General features: G+C 60.2%; 1 protein-coding gene across 1 annotated transcript in view; it reads right to left on the reverse strand.

Moving 5' to 3' along the window:
- Positions 1–21,426, reverse strand: part of ERN1 (endoplasmic reticulum to nucleus signaling 1) — a 75,982-nt gene that overhangs the window by 17,806 nt on the left and 36,750 nt on the right. The window contains exons 3-8 of the mRNA XM_055133374.1: positions 7,821–7,854; positions 6,844–6,916; positions 5,591–5,663; positions 2,320–2,442; positions 1,823–1,924; positions 183–444 (exon numbers count right to left, since the gene is read on the reverse strand). Of these exons, the coding sequence (XP_054989349.1) occupies positions 183–444; positions 1,823–1,924; positions 2,320–2,442; positions 5,591–5,663; positions 6,844–6,916; positions 7,821–7,854 (667 nt within the window). The remainder of the gene's footprint in view (positions 1–182; positions 445–1,822; positions 1,925–2,319; positions 2,443–5,590; positions 5,664–6,843; positions 6,917–7,820; positions 7,855–21,426) is intronic.

Below are 21,426 nucleotides of genomic sequence, written 5' to 3' on the forward strand. Positions count from 1 at the left end.
AAAAAAAAAAAACAACTAAGAGCTTGTTTTCCTGCTATGCGGAGCCCCACTCAGGCTGTGGGCCGGAGAGAGCCAGGCGGGCCGGGGCCCCGTTGGGGACAGGCCACGCGAACAGAGCCAGAGCCAGGCCACACGTTGGGCGCCAGGAAACCCCCTCCCGCAACCCCTCCCCGCCGACTCACGTCAGCTTGCTCTTGGCCTCGGTCTCCTTGGGGAAGGGGTACTTCCACTTGGTGATGCGGCCCACCTCGCCAGACATGAAGGTCAGGTAGCGCAGCGTCTCCACCGCCACGTTCACGTGCGGCACCTTCCGCAGCCCCTCGCGCTGCCACACGTAGAAGGCCACCACCGGGGACCCGTAGTTCTGGATCCACAGCACGTCCCCTGACTCGCTGTCCACGGTCACCACCAGCCCATCGCCGTTGGACACGAAGTGGGACATCTCTGGAGGGGTCAGGCACGCGCTGGGAATCAGGGTAGGCAGCCCCCCAGCTGGACCCCTCAGCCCCGACACCTCTCCCCTCCCCCAGCCCCCTCAACCTCTCCCCTCCCCTCACACCCCTATACCTCTCCCCTCCCCCTCACACCCCTATACCTCTCCCCTCCCCCTCACACCCCTACACCTCTCCCCTCCTCCTCATGCCCCTATACCTCTCCCCTCCCCCTCATACCCCTATACCTCTCCCCTCCTCCTCACACCCTTACACCTCTCCCCTCCCCCTCACACCCCTACACCTCTTCCCTCCCCCAGTCCCCTACACCTCTCCCCTCTCCCTTATATCACTATACCTCCCCCCTCCCCCATACACCCCTCCCCCCTCCTCAGCCACCTATACCGCTCCTCTCCCCCCCGCCAGCCCCCTCAACCTCTCCCCTCCCCCTAACACCCCTACACCTCTCCCCTCCCCCCAGCCCCCTACACCTCTCCCCTCCCCCTCACACCCCTACACCTCTGCTCTCCCCCCTCAGCCACTTATAGCCCCTCTCCTCTTCCCCTCAGCCCCTCTCTCCCCCTCTCATCCCCCTCCAGCCCTTTCCTCCCCCTCTCAGCCCTCTACACCTCTCCCCTCCCTCTCAACCTCCTACAGCCCTTCTCCTCTCCCCTTCTGTCCCTTCCTTCCCCCTCTCAGCCGCCTGCAGCTCCCTCCTGATACCCCCCCAGCTGCAGCCTTGTGTGCGGAAGCCTCACCCCTGGAGTCTGGGACCCCCGTGGCCCTGCGTCACCCACCCCAGCAATCTCCCTCAGACTGGGGCTGCTGAGACCCGAGAGTTGCCGGTTCCCCTCTCGGGGGGGGGGCCTCCCCTTGGGACCTTCGTGAGCACTGTAGCCAGGCCCGGGGCGAGGGGAGCTGGGAGGGGAGGGGGGCGGCAGGGAATGGGCGCCGGCCAGGATCACTGGCACCGTGGGCTGGCAGAAGTCAAGGCCCGCAGTCCGCCCGCCCCGCCCACTGCCCACCCAGCCCACGGAGGCCTTCTCAGAGGCCAGCGAGTCCAGGACAGGGCTGGCTGGCGTTTTTTTTTTTTTTTTTTTTTTTTGGTTTTTGGGTCACACCTGGCGATGCACAGGGGTTACTCCTGGCTCTGCACTCAGGAATTACTCCTGGCGGTGCTCAGGGGACCATATGGGATGCTGGGATTTGAACCCGGGTCGGCCGCATGCAAGGCAAACGCCCTACCCGCTGTGCTATCACTCCAGCCCCCTGGCTGGCGTTTTTGCTGGGAGTCGGGGAAACAGAGGCATGGTCAGGGAGAGGGTGCTGACGCTTAGTTCTGCTCCCCAGGGCTCGGGGAGAAGTCCCTGGGGTGCTCGGCCCGCACTCACTGTGCTCCAGGTCGTCCTCGGGCCGCGAGGCGGCGTAGTCGAAGTAGGTGGCGTTCCAGCGCAGCTCCCGCGTCTTGGTGTCGTACATGGTGATGGTGTACTCTGGGGGACAGCCACCGCCCATGACCCGGGGCCGGCGCGGCCCCCCCAGCCCGCCCCTCGGGGAGAAGGGGGGACGTCGGGGCCCCGGGGGCGCGCGTGTACGGTGTGTGCCAGTGAGGGCCGGCCGATGTGGGCACTTGGGGTCAGCATGTGGGGGGGAGCGCCTGGCCAAGGGGACCCCCGGTCTGTGCTTTTAGAAGCTTGGTCTGGGGGGGGCGGGGGGCAGGCGGTTCACCCTGGCAGGGGCTTGGGAGGGAAACGCAGTGAGGAGGGGGGCGGGGGGGAGTGGCAGCGCCGAGGAGGGGGCTGACCGGGTGGGCAGCTCTAGCCACCGAGAGAGGGAGGCCGGAGGGGGAGAAGGCTTCGGGGGGACCCCGCCGGACGCTCCCCCTCACCTGTGCGTCCGAGGTACAGCAGCGACGTGGACGGGCAGAGACTATCGGCGAAGGCCGAGGATAGCGTCTGCTGCTTCTCCCCGGTCAGCAGGTCCACGACGTACCAGATGTCCTGCTTCTTCCCTGCAGGGTCACAAGGACAGCTCCCTAGATGCTCACCCCAGAGGGGAGACGGTCCCACTGACCCTGGGGGGTGGGGGCGGGGGCTCGACAGGCCCCACCCTGGGATGACAGACTCTGAACGGGGAGTGAGGCGAGCACGGAGCCTGCTGTGCGCACGGGAAGGCCCGGGTTCCAGCCCCAGTACCACACGGGCTCCTGTGCACCACCAGGAGTGACGTGAGCACCAAGCTGGTGGCACCTCCTGGCTCTGGCTCAGAGGACTGGAGGGGCCTGAGCCGTCGCTGGACACGTACAAGGTAAGTGCCTGAAGGATGGCATTAGCTCTCTGATCCCCAGACGGAAAACATCATAAAATAAAAACTCCAATTCCTGGAGCCGGCGTGACATTATAGTGAGTAGGGTTGTACCTTGCACGCGGCTGACCCGGATTCAATCCCCAGCATCCCATATGGTCCCCCGAGCACCGCCAGGAGTAATTCCTGAGCACAGAGCCAGGAGTAACCCCTGAGCATCACTGGTGTGACCCAAAAAGAAAAAAAAAAAACCACCCTCCAATTCCCGGAAACAAACGTCCCATGTCACTGGGGCTCAGAGTCATGTAACAATCTAACTGGGGCAGCCAAAACCCAGAGGCACAGATTTCAAGGCTCTGGGTGCTGGCGGTAAATCCGAAGCCGGGGCTAGGGACACAGCTCGGCCACAGCGGGCTGGAGGGTCTCACACGTCCCAGGGACCCGGAGCAGGTAAGAAGAGTCTGGCCGGGGGAGGGTGACAGCTCTGTCCCCGCTACCCTCTCTCTCAGCATCCTGGGGCCCCTCCGAGAGGGAGGCCGACACAGCTGAGGGGTCTGGGAGGAAACACTGAGTGCCTGAAACTGTTATTAAAAGCTTTGTAGGGGCCGGAGAGAGAGGGCAGCGGACAGTGGACGGGGCGTGCGCTTTGCAGGCAGCCAGCCCTGGTTCGATCCCCAGGACCCCTCACGATCCCGAGTACCGCCAGGAGTGGTCCCTGAGTGCAGAGCCAGGAGAAAGCCCTGCGCACCACCAGCTGTGACACAAAGCCAAACGCTTTGCAACTCATGGTGCCTAAATAAAATATAATAATAGGGGCTGGAGCAGTAGTACAGCAGATAAGGCGTTTGTCTTGTATGCAGTTGTATGCAGCTGATTTGGGTTCGATCCCCAGCACCCCATATGGCTTCTCCCCACAAACCTGAGCCCCCCAATGATTCCTGGGGGGTGGGGGTAAGAGCCAGGAGTAAACCTTGAGCACTGCCAGGCAGAGCCTCACAACAAATAAACAAAAAAAGATTAATCACTGTGTCATCCCGTTGCTCATGGATTTGCTCGAGTGGGCACCACAATAATAATAATAATAATAATAATAATAATAATAATAATAATAATAATAATAATAATAATCATCCCTCCCAAGGGAAGAGGAGCTGGCATGACCACCTAGTTACCTGCTCCCTGAGCCACAGGGCTGGGTGCAACCTGACACTGAGGAGTCATCTCAGCCCCCACCCTGCCCTCACCCCCGGGCACTGTCTCTGGGCCCAGGTGCCCCCATCAGCTGATGACAGAGCACGAGGGCAGGGCCAGCGAGCAGCAGCCAACCAGCATGACAGTGGAAGACCCAAAGCCCACACCCCCATGTGGGCCCACGGTGTCCACGGCTGCGCCTGGGCCCCAGGGGGTGGGCACGCTGCCCGAGACATGCGTGTTTCTGGGGCAAGGCTTGGGTCCGGGCATGTGGACGGACCTGCGTGTACTGTCCTCACCCATAGGTCAGTCCGAGGGAACCAGAGTGGGGGGATCCAGGGTGCCCGGAAGTGCCAGCTCACCTCTGGGTTCTCAGAGGCGCAGCCCACGGGCGCCCTTTGCCCCCGGCTCCTCACTTTTTTTTTTTTTTTTTTTTTTACTTTTGGGTCACAAAGAGCAATGCTCAGGGATTACTCCTGGCCCACGCACTCAGGAATGATCCTGGCAGTGTTTGGGGAAACACACGGGATGCCGGGGATCGAACCTGGGTCGGCCGGCCGCATGCAAGGCAAACGCCCTCCCCGCTGTGCTATGGCTCTGGCCGCAGGCTCCTGACTTTCTGTCCCCAGCAAGGACCCTTCCCTGGGGCAGAGGACCGAGGGAGGCCGCAGGCAGCAGCGATGGCTGTGGGGCAGTGAGGAGGGTCCCCTCGTGGGGGCCCGGCAGTGCCCTCTCCTGGCCCCACTGCAGGCGGCCATGCCTGGCCATGGGCACGACCTGCCTGCTGTGTGCCTCACGGGCCCATCCCGAGGGCGCCCCACAGAGCAGGGAGGTGACCGCCCAGTGGTCCCAGGCGATGCATCGCTGGCACAGGCCAGAAGAGCAGGGCGTCGGGAGACGGTCAGCGGGGCCCAGGGTCCAGCGCAGAGGTGCGAGGACCCCCAGTGCTGCCCACTTCCCGGGTCCCGGGGCTGGGTGGGGGTCTTCACCAGAGGGGTGTGGAAGGGAGCAAGGGCGCAGGGTCCTGGCAGCAGCCCACAACCCAGCCTGGTCCCGAGGCCCAGACACGGGCACCCAGCGCCTGGGGCGTGAGTGGCAGTGAGCCCTTTCAGCGGCTCAGAGAGCAAACACGGGGTGTTACTCCCACCAGCCAGGATAAATACAGCTCCCCTTTGTGCTACAAATGCATTTTTATTGCCATTTTGGCAGCAGTGGGGTGGAAGCAAAGCAGGTGATCTGAGGCTCTGGGAGGTGTGTGTCCGGGAAGGCGTGGGGGGCGGGGGGGTTGAGGGGGGCAGCTTAGCTCGGGGAGCTGCTAAGTGCTGCTTTTATCGGACTCTTGATAGCAGGAAAGGCCAAGAGCGGCCCATAATTAATAGGCAGAGCCTGGTTTCCTTTTCTTGGCGCAGAAGAACCCGGCTCACTTTAAGTTCCACCCACTTGCTTCTGGGTATGGCGCAATCTCTGGACCGCAGGGGTAGGTCGAGGCGGCAGCTCCCGGGGCTTGTGGAATGAGAAACCCCACTAAAGGGCCTGCCTGCTCCCAGCTGGGGGAGACCCTCTCTTCCTGGCTCAGCGGGTCCTGGCTCCGGCGAGCGGGAAGCCAGAGGGGCAGGGGAGGGACCAGAGAGACCAGAGTTTCCGCCGGCCCCGGGGACGCTTACCCATGTACAGGATCCCGTCGGAGCTTCGGCACGGGGACGCCTGCACCAACTCGGGGATGGTAAAGGGAAGTTTCTGCGGGGGGAAAAAAAGAGAGAAAGAGAGGGTGGGGCAAAGAACAAAAATAAGTTAACGAAGCTGTGGGCAAGCCACTGATGACAGATGGGAATTTTCACAGCTGGAAGCCGAGGGGAAAGGGAGCCCCAGCTTTCAGAGCCACCCAGCCCCTGCTGAAGCCGGACAGACAGACAGACAGACAGACAGACAGAGCGCACCCAAGGGCCCAGCACAGGTCAACTCTGTGGAGCATCTATATCCCAGATGGGGGCACGGGGCAGTTCCGGGGCCCTGAACGCCACCATCATCGTCGTGTCCTCTGATCGTGGCCCCCGGGGCATGGCCGACTCCTGTCCCTGCGCCTCACTGCCACGGGGCCCTTCTCCCTGGCTACTCGCTGTCCACTCTCACGTGGGGGCGCCTCCATGCGCGCATGGTCCCCGCAGCTGCCGCTGGTTGAGGGCCCTGACGCTGGGGCCTGTCCCTGGACACGGCTGCCGTCCCCTCTGATGACGCTCCTGAGTGGTTTTCACTCTCTGACAGTCACAGAGTCACGGGACACTGGGTGTGTCCTCTGGTGAACTCAGGGACACACACGTTTTCCTGGGGGGGGGGTCCAGAACCGGGGAGGCAGTTAACTGGATTGTACAGGTTTAAAGGGACACAGCCAGGGGGCCGGAAGGATAGTATAGTGGGTAGGGTGCTTGCCTTGCACCTGGTCGGCCCAGGTTTGATCCCCGGCATCCCAGATGGTCCCCCAAGCACCGCCAGGAGTGATTCCTGAGTGCAGAGCCAGGAGCAACGCCTGAGCTTCCCCGGGTGTGGCCAAAAACCAAAGAGTGACCTTAGCAGAGTCCCAGGCTGCTCAGACCAATTTCAGACACACTATCAGCCGCATCTGAAAATTCTGATGCTGCCCCCACCTCTACCCCCCCACAAACACTCTTTCTTTTCCCAGTTTTCTCATCTCAGCCATTCTCCCCACCCCTCTTCTAAAAAAAATAAAAGTGGTCCACTACCCAGAGCCAGCCCTGCTCCCCGGGCTGCCCGCCCCCTGCACTGTGACGGGGGCTGGCCCCAAGGGTGCAAAGGTGTGGGCGAGGGACACTGCGCCACACCACCTGAGTCAGGACGTCCCATGTGGTTCTGCTTGTGGGTGACCAGCTAGGACCCCGGGACACAGGCTGGACACACTCACCGTCAGCCCTTCGTTGTTCTTGCCTCCGAGCGTGTACAAGCTGCCGTCATTGGGGTCCGGGAGGAAGGCAGGCCTGGGGCGAAAGGGTAAGCATCAGGGGAGCCCAGGCAGTGCTGGGGGGTGGGCTGGCCCTTGGCGGCGGAGGGAGAAAACCGCACGGGTGGTCAGTGCTTGCCTCGGAAGGGGCACGGGAGACGGTCAGTGCCTGGCGCCCAGGGCCTGGTGGGAGGTGAAGAGAAGGCCCCAGGGGCAAGAGAGACAGCTCCGTGGGCCGAGCATGGCTCTGCATGAGGGAGGCCTCTGGGTCCGATCCCTGGCATGGCACAGAGCCAGGAGCATGGCTGGGTGCAGCCCAAAAACCAAAAGAAAAAAAAGTGTGTGTGTGTGTGTGTGTGTGTGTGTGTGTGTGTGTGATGTGTGTATGGAGGGAAGGTGGGTACAGAGTGATAGCATTAACAGGTGGGGTATTTGCCTTGCATGCAGTCGACCCAGGTTTGATTCCCGGCATCTCATATGGTCCCCTGAGCACACCATCAGGAGTGATTCCTGAGTGCAGAGCCAGGAGTAACCCCTGAGCATTGCCCAGTATGGCCCAAACACACACACACACACACACACACACACACACACACACACACACACACACACACACACACACACACACACACACAAACAAGAGAATCATTGGGAGGGGTCCCTGGGCTTCCTAAGCACTGCATGGGTGACACCATCCTGCCACCCTCAGAACGAAACAAACTGGACTTGAGTCTCATCTCAAATAAACCATTTCAACCCCAGCCCCCACCCCTGCCCCAAAGAACTGGCACCCCGCCCCCCCCACCCTGAACATCCTAATTAAATCTCCACTAAATCCTAGGTCTGTGCATACATGTACTTTCAGCCACAAGTTCGGCTAGGGACTGAATAATTAAGAACGTGAATGAAGGGGTAGAAATGAAGCAGATCAGAAAACTTACTCTTCCACGTGGGTCGGAACCTGCAGAACCGGATCTGTGGGAGAGAAGAGCAGAGGCAGGTCAGGCGGGCGCCGGCACCTCACGGACGGCCCAGGCACACAGACACGTGACTCGGGGCTGTCCCCGAGCTCAGAGAGAGAATGCCAGCCAGGAAGCGTGTGTCTAACTTGGGGGTGGACACAAAACCACCACAGAGGACTGGGCGGGGGGGGGGGTCCCCATGTGACACATCCAGGACCTTCAGACCAAAACCATCACCTCGTCGGACGCCCGAGTGATGCTTGAGATTCTCGTGGGGTAGAGCCAGACTGTGGTGTAGGAACTGGGACTGGAGGGGCCGGGGAGAGAGCACAGCAGGGAGGGCGCTCGCCCTGTACAGCCTCGCCGTAACCAAAGCCAACAAACCACCTAGACGACACTTCCTCCACGGCAGGGAGGGCCGACCCAGGGTCGGTCCCCAGGGCTCTGAGTGCAGAGCCAAGCCCTGAGCACAGACGACACAGCCCCCAAGTCACAACAACACAACAAGATCGATTCCACAGGCTGGGGAGAGCGTCCATGGGACAGGGCACGAGTGTCCTGCGTGCTCAAGGCTAGGGTTGACCCCTGGCACGGAACTGGCCACACCTGGTTCAACCCCCCACCAGGTGAGGCCAGCAGGAGCACCAGTGGCTGAATCAGGCCAAGTTCTGTGCAAATGTGTCAGCCCTTGAGCAGAGCTGGCTGTGTGCCTGTAGATGTGTGTGTAGCGCTGCATCACTGTCATCCTGTTGTTCGTCTATTTGCTCGAGTGGGCACCAGTAATGTCTCCATTGTGAGACTTGTTCCTGTTTTCGTTAACTGCCACAGGTAGCTTGCCAGGCTCTGCCGTGGGGGCGGGATACTCTTGGTAGTTTGCCGAGCTCTCAGAGAGGGACGGAAGAATCGAACCCGGGTTGGCTGCGTAATGTGTGTGTACGTACAGAAAATCAATTTTGCTGATGAGAATCTATCTGGATGGTAACTGACCAGCCTTTGGGGTGGGCTGAGAAGCTGTCAAACATTCTTTCTCCTTGATGCCTTTTGATGTTTTGATTCCATTTCTAAAAATAATCTGATTTAAGCATTAAAGACCTAGAAAACACTTTCTCGGGAGTGATGTGCCGGAGTAATAACAGAGTGGGTCGGGCGTTTGCCTTGCCCGCGGCTGACCCACGTTCAATCCCCGGCATCCCATATGGTCGTCTGCGCATCGGCTGAGGGTGCTTCCTGAGTGCAGGCCCAGGAGTCCCCGAGCGTGGCCCAAACCCTCACCAACAATCTAGAAAACACTTTCTCTACAAAGATGCTCACAGCTCCATCAGAGAACCCGACGGTCCCATAGTCGGGTTAGGTTGTGACATGCCCGCCTGGCGGAAAACCAGGCTTTCTCCGAGGAAACTCAGAAACTGTCCAGACACACACGACTCTCGGTGCGGTGGTGCTGAGGAGAGACAGTATGTGTGCATACCGAGGGCGCAGGTGGCGCTGAGTGGCCATGTCTCGCTGGCCTGGCTACCTTTTCTGGGTGCTAGCCTCCCCCGCCTTTTCTCTATTTCCCAGCATTTCTGGGGAGGCCCCGGCATTGCTTTTTTTTTTTTTTTTTTGCTTTTTGGGTCACACCCGGCGATGCACAGGGGTTACTCCTGGCTCTGCACTCAGGAATTACTCCTGGCGGTGCTCAGGGGACCATATGGGATGCTGGGATTTGAACCCGGGTTGGCCATGTGCAAGGCAAACACCCTACCCGCTGTGCTACTGTTCCAGCCCCCCGGCATTGCTTCTTTTTGTTTGTTTATTTATTTATTATTTTATTGAATCACCATGTGAACGGCATTGCTTCTTAAGTTGAAAAACAGGTTTTTTTTTCCTCCAAGTTGGTCTCATCTTTATGGTAATCAAAGGCCATTCTGTCCATCGCCACCCCTCTACACACACACACACACACACACACACACACACACACGGAAAGGCTGCTCCTGAGGTAGGGGAGCGTGATGCGGCCACAGGCACCTGCAGAGGACCCCAGCAATACTGACCCTCGGCCTGCTGAGGGGGCTTCAACGCCGGGGACACACACAGCAAGTGTGCAGAGAGGGACAGGGAGCCGGCCGTGCCCGGGGTCCTCGGGCTTGGGAGAAGAGCGTGCTCCAGTGCTCTCCAGGCCCAGCTGCCCCAGGACGGCAGCCACGGTCCACGGCCACCGCGGCACCCGCTCCACGGGGGGCCTGCCCACTGCAAACCACGTGCCTGACCGCAAACAGCGGAGGAAACGAGGAACTCGCGGGCCGGTCGGCGGGCCTGTTTGTGTTCCCGTCAATCACGGCTCGGCACACGCTCACAAACAGACTGATGCAAGAGGCAGGAAATCAGGGCGCCGGCCCCCCCCCCCCCGTGCCCAGGGGAGGGAGCGATTCCTGCTGGTCACCTCGAGGCAGCACTGAAGCCACGAGAGCCGGGGCGAGCACGACACGGGGAACCCCGGGGTCGTCCAGCGGGCACGGCTCTCTCTGCCCCACCCCACGGACGGCTGGGGTCTCCCCTCAACACAGAGCCTCTTCTTTGGGGGCAGTTTCTCCATCTGGGGACCTTCTGCACCCGGCCCTGGGGCTCCACGTCCCCACGGTGCTGCGGGAGAAGGCTCTGGGTGCCAGGGCCAGGGCGGGCGGGCGACACCCCCACTGGTGCCGCAGAGCCAGGCTTTTGTTCCAGGGCGAGGAGGAGGGAAGTCCAGGAAGAGCACCTGGGGGTCCCCTGGGCCTCTCTGCCCACAGGAATGTAAGGTCCCTGAGACAAACCCGCAGGCCAGGTAATGCACGCCCACACTCCCAGCTCTGCAGACTCTCGAGCACTGTGCCGGCACGGGCCGTGACGGGGCCCGTGGGTTTCTCTTCCCTGAGAACCGTGTGGGGCTGGAGAGATGGCGCAGGCGTTAAGGCGCTTGTCCCGCGCTGGCTGACGACCCTTCAATCCTGAGCACCACCAGGAGTAAGCCCTGAGCACTGCTGGGTGTGTCCCCCACTCCACCCCCACCTCAAAATAAATCATTTGCAGGGCTGGGGGCTGGCTCTAAGGGCTGGAGCACTGGCTTGGCTTGCAGGAGCTTTGGGTTAGACCCGAGTCAAGAGTGTACCCCCTGCCCCTCAATAAATCATTCAGATTCAGGATCCGTCTGAAACACTACCAAAGGCAGCCACAGAGAGACTGGGAAAACCGACGGTGGCAGTGTGCTGCCCCCTGTCGCTGAGGGCAGGCCGGGGCAACCCTGGACAAGCCTCTCTCGCGTTGGCCTGAACTTCTCTAGACTCTGAAAGGTTGCAGCGGGGAAAGATTTGGAAAGCTGGGGCCGGAGTGATAGCACAGCGGGTAGGGCGTTTGCCTTGCATGCGGCCGGCCCAGGTTTCATCCCAACATCGAATACAGTCTCCTGACACCGGCAAGGAGTGACTCCTGAGTGCAGGGCCAGGAGGAACTCCTGAGCATCACTGGTATGACCCCAAAAGAAAGAGGGGAAAAAAAAAAAACTATAAAAACAATTTGGAAAGCTGGCAAAATTTTAAAAAGCAAGTGAAGAAAAGCATCATCTAAAAAAAAAAACATGCCACGAAAGGTGGTTTGTGGTTTTGCTTTTCCCTGCAATTTTCAAGTGTGTGTGTGTGTGTGTGTGTGTGTGTGGTGGGGGGTGACTTAAGGGGGTACTGGGGATGTTAGGGCTTCACACACACAAACTACAGAAGGAAAAAGGTGTGGGGGTGCCCAGTGAAAATCCCCTTGTTGGGGAAGTTGATCCAGACGTGCCCGGAGCCCCCGGGCCGTGGTGCCAATCTACACTCCTGCCGGCAAGTCGGGCTCCTGGGGGGTTGTGAAAACTGCTGCTCCCGGGGCCCTTTTCTCAGCAGTGGATTCCACGACAGGGGAGGGGGGAGAGAGCCAGACTATTGATGCTTTTCACGAGCTTGAGGTAATTCTGATGCTGCTCTCTGGAAACCATTGCTCTGAGCCCCCTGCTTCCCCTTCCTGCTCTCTCTCACCCCTCGGACCCCCACCCTGAGAACCGGAGTCTAAGTTCCAGGGGCTGAATCTAATACACGCTTGCCAGTCCTCCTTCTCGGCGCGCTCCGGGGCGGCTGGCGGCATTCTCCCCACGAGCCACGAACCTGGGCCACGTCCAGCCACTTCTGGGGCAGCCCAACACGACTGTCCCCCCTTTCCCCGCCCAGGCAGGCTGCGGGGCCCCAACTCCACCAGGCCAGGCTGGTCCTTGGCTCCACCCTGTTCAACCCTGTCCCATCAGACCCAAGTCTGGTAACATTCAACCTCCTGGACGCTTCTCCAAATCTGGACACTTGCTGCCCCTCTCCTCTCCCCCGACCAACTTCCTGTCTCAGGCCCTGGTCCTTCCGAAGACACACTCCACCCCCCGCCAGGCAGGGCTTGGCAGAGGCAGACCCGTCCCTCCCCGTCCGTCTCTGCTCCGGACGGATCCTGGCCCCTGCTTCACGGGGACTCCTTCACGGGGTCCTCGGTCGTAAGAGAAACCTGACTATTCTGTTACATAGTCAGATCCGAATGACTTAGGTAGTTAGGGCCTAATCCCTGCCACCTCCCTAAAGCATTGCTGGGAGTTCCACCCCTCCCCCAAAAAAGAAATGAGTTCATTCCTAATTATAATTATTTTATTATTGTTTTGCTATTGGGCTGGACTGATAGCACAGTGGGTAGGGCGTTTGCCTTGCATGTGGCTGACCCGGGTTCGATTCCTCCACCCCTCTCGGAGAGCCCGGCAAGCTACCGAGAGTATCCCACCTGCACAGCAGAGCCTGGCAAGCTCCCCGTGGCGTATTTGATATGCCCAAAACAGTAACAACAAGTCTCACCATGGGGACATTACTGGTGCCCGCTCGAGCAAATCGATGAACAACAGGAGGACAGTGCTACAGTGCTTATTGTTTTGAGGAGTTGGCACATCCAGCAGTGCTCTGGGCTTGTTCCTGGCTCTGTGCTCAGGGATTATTCCTGGCAGGGATGGGGGACCATTTCGGGTGCCAGGGATCTAATCCAGATTGGCCATGTGCAAAGCAAGCACCTGACCCCTTGTACTATCTCTCTGACCCCTGTCGTTCTTTTAAGACAGAATTTCTTACTCCGAGCACTGTGACTTCCAGTACCGTTAGTGACAGGGCTTCATGCATACACCATTCCGATACCACACCCTCACCCAGGGATCCCCCCACTCCACCCACCCCTCCCCCCATTTCACTCCTAATTCAGTCGGAAATGACATGAATGGGCAGCGCCGCTCTCCCTCTTAACCGTGACTACTGTGACCACCGACTGAGGCGCCCCGTGGGCGTCTGAGGCTCGGCTCGGCTGCTCGCCCTCTGACGGCTGCCCCCTCGCCACCGTCCCACATGGACTTCGTGTGGGAACTGAAGTTCCGTACAGCAACTGCTGAACACGGAGTCCTTCCAGAATGCCCTCCCGGACCAGGAAGCCCAGTGCAAGGCGGACACGCCAGCTGGGTGTCAGGACACATGTCAGCATCGCTGTGGACTCTTCAGATTAAGATAATCCGCAGAGGCGAGGCCGCTGCCGCGCCCCGGGGGCCCTCGGCGCGTGGTCTGGCTGTCAGGCGCAATGCTCCCTGCTTATCTTTCCGTCACTTCTCCGTGCCCACCATCACCCCGCGCTCTCCCTCCGGCCCTGGCAGCCTCCCGGCCGGGCCAGCAACCCAGGAATCCAGATCCAGCCTCCTGCACATTCTCCGAGTTGATGATGCGGCATGTCTGGGAACCCAAGCCCGAGTGCACGCAGGCCCTCTGGTCTGCAAGCAGCCCCCGGGTGGGTGCTTCTGGTGTGTCTTGTGTATCTGGGGGGGTGAAGGGTAGGAGCTGCCCGGTCAAAGGCAGGCCCTCAACCATGTGAATACACCGTGGCCTGCCTGCAGGAGGAGGCAGCATCCAGGGGAGCTCCCGGGCAGGGTGGCACCGGGTTTGGCTCACTCTGACTCCACGGACAACGCTGGCCGCGGAACACGAGGGGTCAGTGATCAGAGACCCTCAGCGCTGTGCCGGGAGCACGGGCATCCAAGCTCATTCTCCCTCGTGGAGAGGACGCCTGCACCCAGAAACGGAAAGTCTCCGAAGAGCTGCCCGGGGCAGGAATCTGTCTGTCTACTCATATTTGAGGTTACTGTAAAGTCAGGTCGCTCGGCCATCCATTGGACTGGAGCGATAGCACAGTGGGTAGGGCATTTGCCTTGCATGAGGACGACCCGGGTTCGATCCTCCGTCCCTCTCGGAGAGGCCTGCAAGCTATGGAGAGTATCTCACCCTCACGGCAGAGCCTGGCAAGCTACCCGTGGCATATTCGATATGCCAAAAGCAGTAACAAGTCTCACAATGGAGACGTTACTGGTGCCCCCTCGAGCAAATCGATAAACAATGGGACGACAGTGCTACAGTGCCACTGTAAAGTCCAGGGAGACGGCTCAGGGGGTGGGCTGGGAGGGGGCTGTGGGCCAGGGGACTGGGAGGGGCTTTGCATGAGGGAGCCCTGAGGGAGCCCTGAGACCCCTCTCTGGCACCTTCTGGTCCTCGAGCAGCAAGCTGGAAGCAGCCCCTGGGGCCCACCAGGTGTGGCCCCCAAGCCCCAAAGAACAAAACAAAATAAGATCAAATGTCCGGGAAAATACGGAGGGGAAGGCCCTGCCCTTGACGGCCACAGCGAAGCTGGCTGCTGTGCATGACATACGCAGCTTTTTCACACCACTTTTAAAAACATTTTTTTTTTTTTAATGAAAAAGGAGAAACACACAAAAACGGTTTCTTAAAAATCCATTGCAGGAGGGCCGGAGCGATAGCACAGCGGGTAGGGCGTTTGCCTTGCACGCGGCCAACCCGGGTTCGATCCCCGGCATCCCATATGGTCCCCCAAGCGCCGCCAGGAGTAATTCCTGAGTGCAGAGCCAGGAGTAACCCCTGAGCATCGCTGGGTGTGACCCAAAAAGCAAAAAAAAAAAAAAAAAAAAAATCCATTGCAGGAGAGCCTGTCCAGTGGGGTAGGAGGAAAGAGGTGCTTCTCCCTCCCTCCCTCCCTCCGTCCCTCCGTCCCTCCCTCCCTCCCTCCCTCCCTCCCTCTCTCCTTCCCTCCCTCCCTCCCTCCCTCCCTCCTTCCTTCCCTCCTTCCTTCCTTGCTTCCTTCCTTCCTTCCTTCCTTCCTTCCTTCCTTCCTTCCTTCCTTCCTTCCTTCCTTCCTTCCTTTCCACACCTGGCAGTACTCTTCTGGCTCTGCGCTCAGGGATCACTCCTGGCAATGCTCCGGTGACCATACGGGATGCGGGGAGATTGACAGGTCAGCCACACACATTGCAAATGCCCCACCTGCTGTACGATCACCCCGGCCCCACCAGCGTCTTTTCTAAGCCACCGTTAGCCACGATTTGTTATGTTCCGGGTCGGTGCTTCAGGCCCAGATGAGCAGAAACGCAGCCCCAGCTACCGTGTGTCGTCAGAAGCCCCTCTCCCTGCCAGCTCCCGGCGGCCCCGCTCTGTCCCCCCGCCCTCCCTTTCTCCTTGGGGGGAGGGGCAGGACAGCCCCGGCACTCGCAATTATCGGCTAGAATAATTCCAAATACCACCCTAACAATGGATGGCAGACACTGGCCACCAGCCTGGTCCTCGGCTTCGAAGTGAGAGGGACAGTGGACCGAGCCTGCAGACAGACCGATGACCTTACATGGCAGCAAGCAGTGGCTTGCTCAGCCACGGGCCATTCGTGCCCGGGGTCACAGGACTTCCCAGGAGAGGGGAGCGGGGGCAGCTGGCGCACAGGAGGACACTGCACGAAGAGGCCCACGGAGCTCCGGAGGCACCGGGCGACGAGCGTTCGGGAGGCCCAGGGTCCATGCCCACCCCAGGACTAGCAGGAGCGGCCCACCCCGCTCAAAACAGGACAGGAGGCAGAGACAAGGGACTTCACACGCCAGACCCAGCTACCGAGAGTGTCCCCCCCCGCACGGGAGAGCCTGGCAAGCTCCCTGTAGCGTATTCGATATGCCAAATACAGTAACAATCACAGGTCTCATTCCCCGGACCCCGAAAGAGCCTCCAATCATTGGGAAAGACGAGTAAGGAGAGGCTGCTAAAATCTCAGAGCTGGGACCAGTGGAGACATTACCGGCACCTGCTTGAGTAAATCGATGAACAACGGGATGACAGTGATACAGGGATATCTGACAAGAGGCTAATATTCACGGTATCAAAGAAACCCATAAAACTCAAAACAACCACCAAACAGATCCCAGGTAAAAGGAGGCAGAAAAGCTGAACAGACCATTCTCCGAAGATCTAGGAGAACGTCCCATATCTCAAAGACAAGACAGACGCAGTGAGAGCTGGCCAGGGTGCGAGGAAGGAGAAACCCCTGTATACTGTGGGATGGGAATGTGCAGGGTTTCAGCCACTACGGAAACAGTCCGGAGAGTTCTCCGGATGGAATGGAGATTTACTGCAGCAGTTTCCCCTCTAGGAAGCTGTAACGGCAGAGAGGGGGATGGAGAGATGGCACCACGGACCAGGCACTCGCCTTGCACGCCGCTGCCCCTGGCTCCATCCCTGGCACCCTAAATGGTCCCCTGAACACCACCAGGAGTGGTCCCTGAGCACAGAGCCTGGAGTCAGCCCCGAGCACTGTCAGGCATGGTCCCTGATGCAAAATAAAACAAAAAAATCACTGTCACTGTCATCCCATTGCTCACTGATTTGCTCGAGCAGGCACCAGTAAAGCCTCCATTGTGAGACTTGTTGTTACTGTCTTTGGCATATCGAATACACCACAGGGAGCTTGCCAGGCTCTACCGTGCGGGTGAGATACGCTCGGTAGCTTGCCGGGCTCTCTGGAAGGGGCAGAGGAATCGAACCGGGGTCGGCCATGTGCAAGGCAAATGCCCTACCACTGTGCCATCGCTCCAGCCCAAAACAAAAATACAAAAAACACCAATCTGAGAAGACCCGAGCGTGCCTGCGTCCCGTGCAGCGCTGCCTACAACGGCCCGGCAGAGACGGCCGGGCGCCCTGAGACAGACAGACGAGCCAGGCGACACAGTGCTCTACACAGCGGAGTAGCGGCCCGGAGGGGAAACGAAGCCTTGCAACACACGGACGGACGGACGGAGCTGGGGGTGTCGTGCTCAGTGGAATCAGCCAAAAAGAGAAGGCCAGGGGCCGGAGCGATAGCACAGCGGGGAGGGCGTTTGCCTTGCACACGGCTGACCCAGGTTCGATCCCCAGCATCCCATATGGTCCCCTGAGCACCGCCAGGGGTGATTCCTGAGTGCAGAACCAGGAGTAACCCCTGAGCATCGCTGGGTGTGACCCAAAAAGAAAAAAAAAAAAGAGAAGGCCAGATTCCCAGGCGTCACAGCCCACAGCCATGTGTGGGGTGACCCCAGGCTAGGAAACAGACAACAACAGCCCTCCCCCCCAAAAAAAACCTTCAATGGGCATAAAATGGGGCGATGGTACCCTAGGCAGCCTGCTGGAGGGGCGTGCTGGCGGCGTGGGAGCTGACTTTTGAAGAGTGCTCCTGAGAGCTGGGCTGACGCAAACCGATGCTGTTTTGATTAAAGATAAATAAAACAAAGGGAGGTTGGCTTAGGATAGGGGGTAACGGGCCAGGCGAGGGAGCGGGAAGCCAGTCCCCTGGGGGGTGGGGTGGGGAGTGCTCCCCCAGAGAGGAGAGAACAGCAGGAGGCCTGAAAGGGGGAGGGGCGCTGACCTGAGGACAAGGGACAGAGGGACTAGGGGCAGGTCATCTGTGGGAAGGACAGGCAGGCCCTGGGGCGGAGGGAGGGAGGAGGCGAGCCCAGGAAGGGGAGGAGCAAACAGCAGCCAGAGGGTCTGGGCGGGAGAAAAAGGAGAGAAGGGAAGGAGTTAAGGAGGAGAGGGATTTTAATCCCAGCCGAGGTGAAACCAGCCGGGCTGGTCTGAAGGGCTGTCAGGGGTCACTTCCTCAAGAAAACAGGAGCTGCTGGCGGAGAGGAAGGAAAGGGCGAGAAACGCTCTCCCAGGAACGTGGCCTGGGTTTAGGAGAACCGTGTGTGTGGGGGGGGGCGTCACCCTCTGGGGGTCCCTTAGGTCATCTAAACCCTAGACCCAGCCTTCTTATATTGGGAGCTATACTGAAGTGGGGGGGGGGTGTCACAGTAATCCTGGCAACCAGAAAGTTTCTGCACGTTCAACAACTGAAATGTGATTCACACATACAACCAGCCAGGCAAAGACCCGCTCTTTCTGGAGTGCTCAGCCCGCTCTTTCTGGAGTGCTCAGCCTGCTCTTTCTGAAGTGCTCAGCCCGCTCTTTCTGGAGTGCTCAGCCTGCTCTTTCTGGAGTGCTCAGCCTGCATTGGATTTCTGGGGCAAAAAAAGGTGTCAAGAGGGATGGAGAGACCCAGGGGAGGGTCTCTGGTTGTGGCTGGGATGTGGCTGCCAGCGGGTGTGGCTGACACCAGACCCTGAGCACTTGCCAGGAATGGCCCCAGGCACTGAGCCAAAAGAAGCTTCTACCAGATATGGCCCAAGTCCCAATACCTGCGCCCACCTCCCACCTGCAACTAAAACAAAAACAAAACCAAAAACATGGGCCCCATGTGGGAAAAGTTTCAGAAGCCCGCCCAGATCCATCCGCCCAACGAGTGTGGGGTACAAAATCCCAAACAGGCTCAAAAAAAAAAAAAAAAAAGAAATAAAAATCCTTCAATTTTTCCAAGGAGTCCAGTTCGAGGACACCTCCAACGCCGAATGCCCTCAGAAGCCGAGAGGGCACAGCGAGCTTCCCGGTGGGTCGCCCGGTCAGCCTGAGACAGCCGGCGACACGGAAACACCACGGGGCCCTGACAGCGCCCGCGGGACAACGTCCTCCTTCCTCCCCGCCCTGGCAGAGGCGCTGCGGCCCTCAGGCGCCCGAGCCGGGATTAGAAGCTGGGAGGGACGCGGGCGGGGGATCCCGAGGGTGCCAAGTGGCGTGGGCGGGGAGCACCGTCACCCAGAAGGACACGGGGCAAGTGGCAGTCGCAGCCACCGGCGACCAGCTCTCTGCGTCCCTCACACAGAGACCGGAATCTGGGCTCCTCTCGGTGGGGGGACGGGGACCCTCCCCGGCCACAGCGCGTGGGAACCAGCCCCAAGATGCGGGGGAGGAGAATGGGTAGGGGGGAGCAGGGGGTCTGGTTCTGGGTGAGGCTGTCGGACTGTGTAGAATCTTCCATTGCAGGGAAGAGGGGGGGAGGGGGAGAGAATCAGAGAGAGACCAAGAGAGAGGGGGAGAGAGTGAGAGAGGGGGAGAGAAGGAGAGGGAGTAGGGGCTTGAGAGGGGAGGGGAGGAAGGGGGAGAGAGAGGAAGAAAGAGGACGGAAAGGACGAGAGAGTGAGGGGGCGTCAGAGGGGTTTCCAGCGGGGGCTGCAGTGAGGAGCCTCCGGAACTGGGGGTGGTGGAGCGACAGTACAGTGGGGACGGCGCCTGCCTGACATGTGGATGTGGCTGACCCGGGTTCAATCCCCGGCATCCCACATGATCCCTGGAGCACAGCCAGGAGTGATCCCTGAGCACAGAGCTAGGAGCAAACCCTGAGCACAGCCCATATGGCCCACGAAACAACAATAACAAAGAGAAAGAGGGAGAGAGGGAAAGAGAGAGAGGGAGAGAGGGAGAGTGAGAGAGGGAGAGGGAGAGAGAGGAAGACTGACGGAGAGAGAGAGGGAGGGGAGAGGGAGAGGGAGAGAGGGGGAGGGAGAGAGAGGAAGAGAGGGAGAGAGGGTGGGAGAGAGAGGGAGGGGAGAGAGACAGGGAGGGAAAGAGAGGGAGGGAGAGAGGAAGAGAGAGGGAGGGGAGACGGGGGAGAAAGAGGGGGAGAGAGAGGGAGAGAGGGAGGGAGGGAGAGAGAGAGACAAAGAGAGAGGGGGAGAGAGAGGAAGGGAGGGAAAGGGAGGGAGAGAGAGAGGGGAGAGAGAGGGAGGAGAGAGGGGGAGAGAGAGGGAGAGAGAGAGGGAGGGAGAGAGGGGGGAGAGAGACGAAGAGAGAGAGAGGGGGGAGAGAGAGGAAGGGAGGGGGAGGGAGAGGGAGGGAGAAAGGGAGAGAGAGGGGGGGAGAGAGAGAGAGGGAGGAGAGAGGGGGAGAAAGAGGGAGAGAGAACTCCAACAAACACACAGAGCCAGGGTGACAGAGGCAGCAAGGTGACCAGTGAGTGGATGTGACCGGGAGCCCGGCCAGCCTGGGGAGGCGGCTGTGAGGGCAGGGACAGGGCAGGGACAGGGCAGCGCCCACAGCTCAGGGCCAGGCTTCCCGGGTGGCCCTGCCTCTCCACGGACCGGACACTCCCCCTCCTCCCAGACCCTCCCTGGGCCGGCCCTGGGCGAGTGCTGGGGAGGGGCCCGGGGAGGAGGACTCAGCGCGGGGACCCCCGGCCCGGCCCGCGGGGCAGCTGGCCAGGCCGGGCGAGCGGGCAGCGTCCCCGCACCAGGAGGAACTCTGGGAAGAGGCTCTCGGCAAGGAGACCCAGCCCGCAATGGGGACGATTTCTTTCTTCCTTTTATTTATTTTTATTTTTGGGAGGGGGGGCCCACAGACTTGGGGCCACACCCAGCAGTGCTCAGGGCCACTCCAGGGATCCACGCCAGGCAAAGGCTCACTGTAGCCCGCTGCCCCGGGAGGGGGTCTTCCAGCCCCCAAGAGCTGGCTCTGCTCTGACCCTCTCGGTCGGGAGCACGGCGGGGCGGGGCGGCAGCCTGGCTGCCCACCTGAGCCTCACTTCCGGTGAACGAGGACGACCAGAGCGAGGCCCAGTGCTCCGCGCGGGGACAGCGCGGGGGTCGCCAGGGAAGACCCCCAGCAGGCGACAAGCCCGGGTGCCCGCTGCTCGCGTGTGGGCTGCGTGTGCAGAAGAGAGGCGGCAGCAGCTGTGCTCCCTGGGACACACAGACAGACGGACGGACGGACGGACGGACGGACAGGGGAGCCGCTCTGGGGGCAGAAACCACAGCTGAGTGCAGCCGCACCCGACGGTGTCAGCGCCCGGGTCCCGTTCTCCTCGCTGCATGCCCTCTGCCATCGCGGCGTGAGAAACCACCGCCACTTCTGGGAACGGGGACACATGTCTGAGTGAGAGACAAGGGCACCTGCCAAAACCAACCCGGGAGGGGAAAAAACAAACAAACTGCCCCTCCCCCGCTCAGTGGGTTGACCCCGGAAGTAAGCGAACAGTTAAGAAGCTGTGAAATGAGTAACAGTGCTTGGACCTGCAGAAGCCCAGTCTGCCGAGGGGCCGTGTTTCACCACACAACCGATGCATCATTTCTGCTGTTGCTGCTGTCATCTTTCAGGACAACTGGCACTGTTCTTCTCTTTTTTAAAAATGTCACATAATGGGATCAGAAAAAGAGCACAGGGGGCTGGAGCGATAGCACAGCAGGGAGGGCGTTGCCCTTGCACGCGGCTGACCGGGGTTCGGTCCCCGGCATCCCATACGGTCCCCTGAGCACCGCCAGGAGTAATTCCTGAGTGCAGAGCCAGGAGTTACCCTGAGCACTGCCGGG

This window comes from Sorex araneus, chromosome 3 (assembly GCF_027595985.1).
Source record: "Sorex araneus isolate mSorAra2 chromosome 3, mSorAra2.pri, whole genome shotgun sequence".
Lineage (NCBI taxonomy): Eukaryota > Metazoa > Chordata > Mammalia > Eulipotyphla > Soricidae > Sorex > Sorex araneus.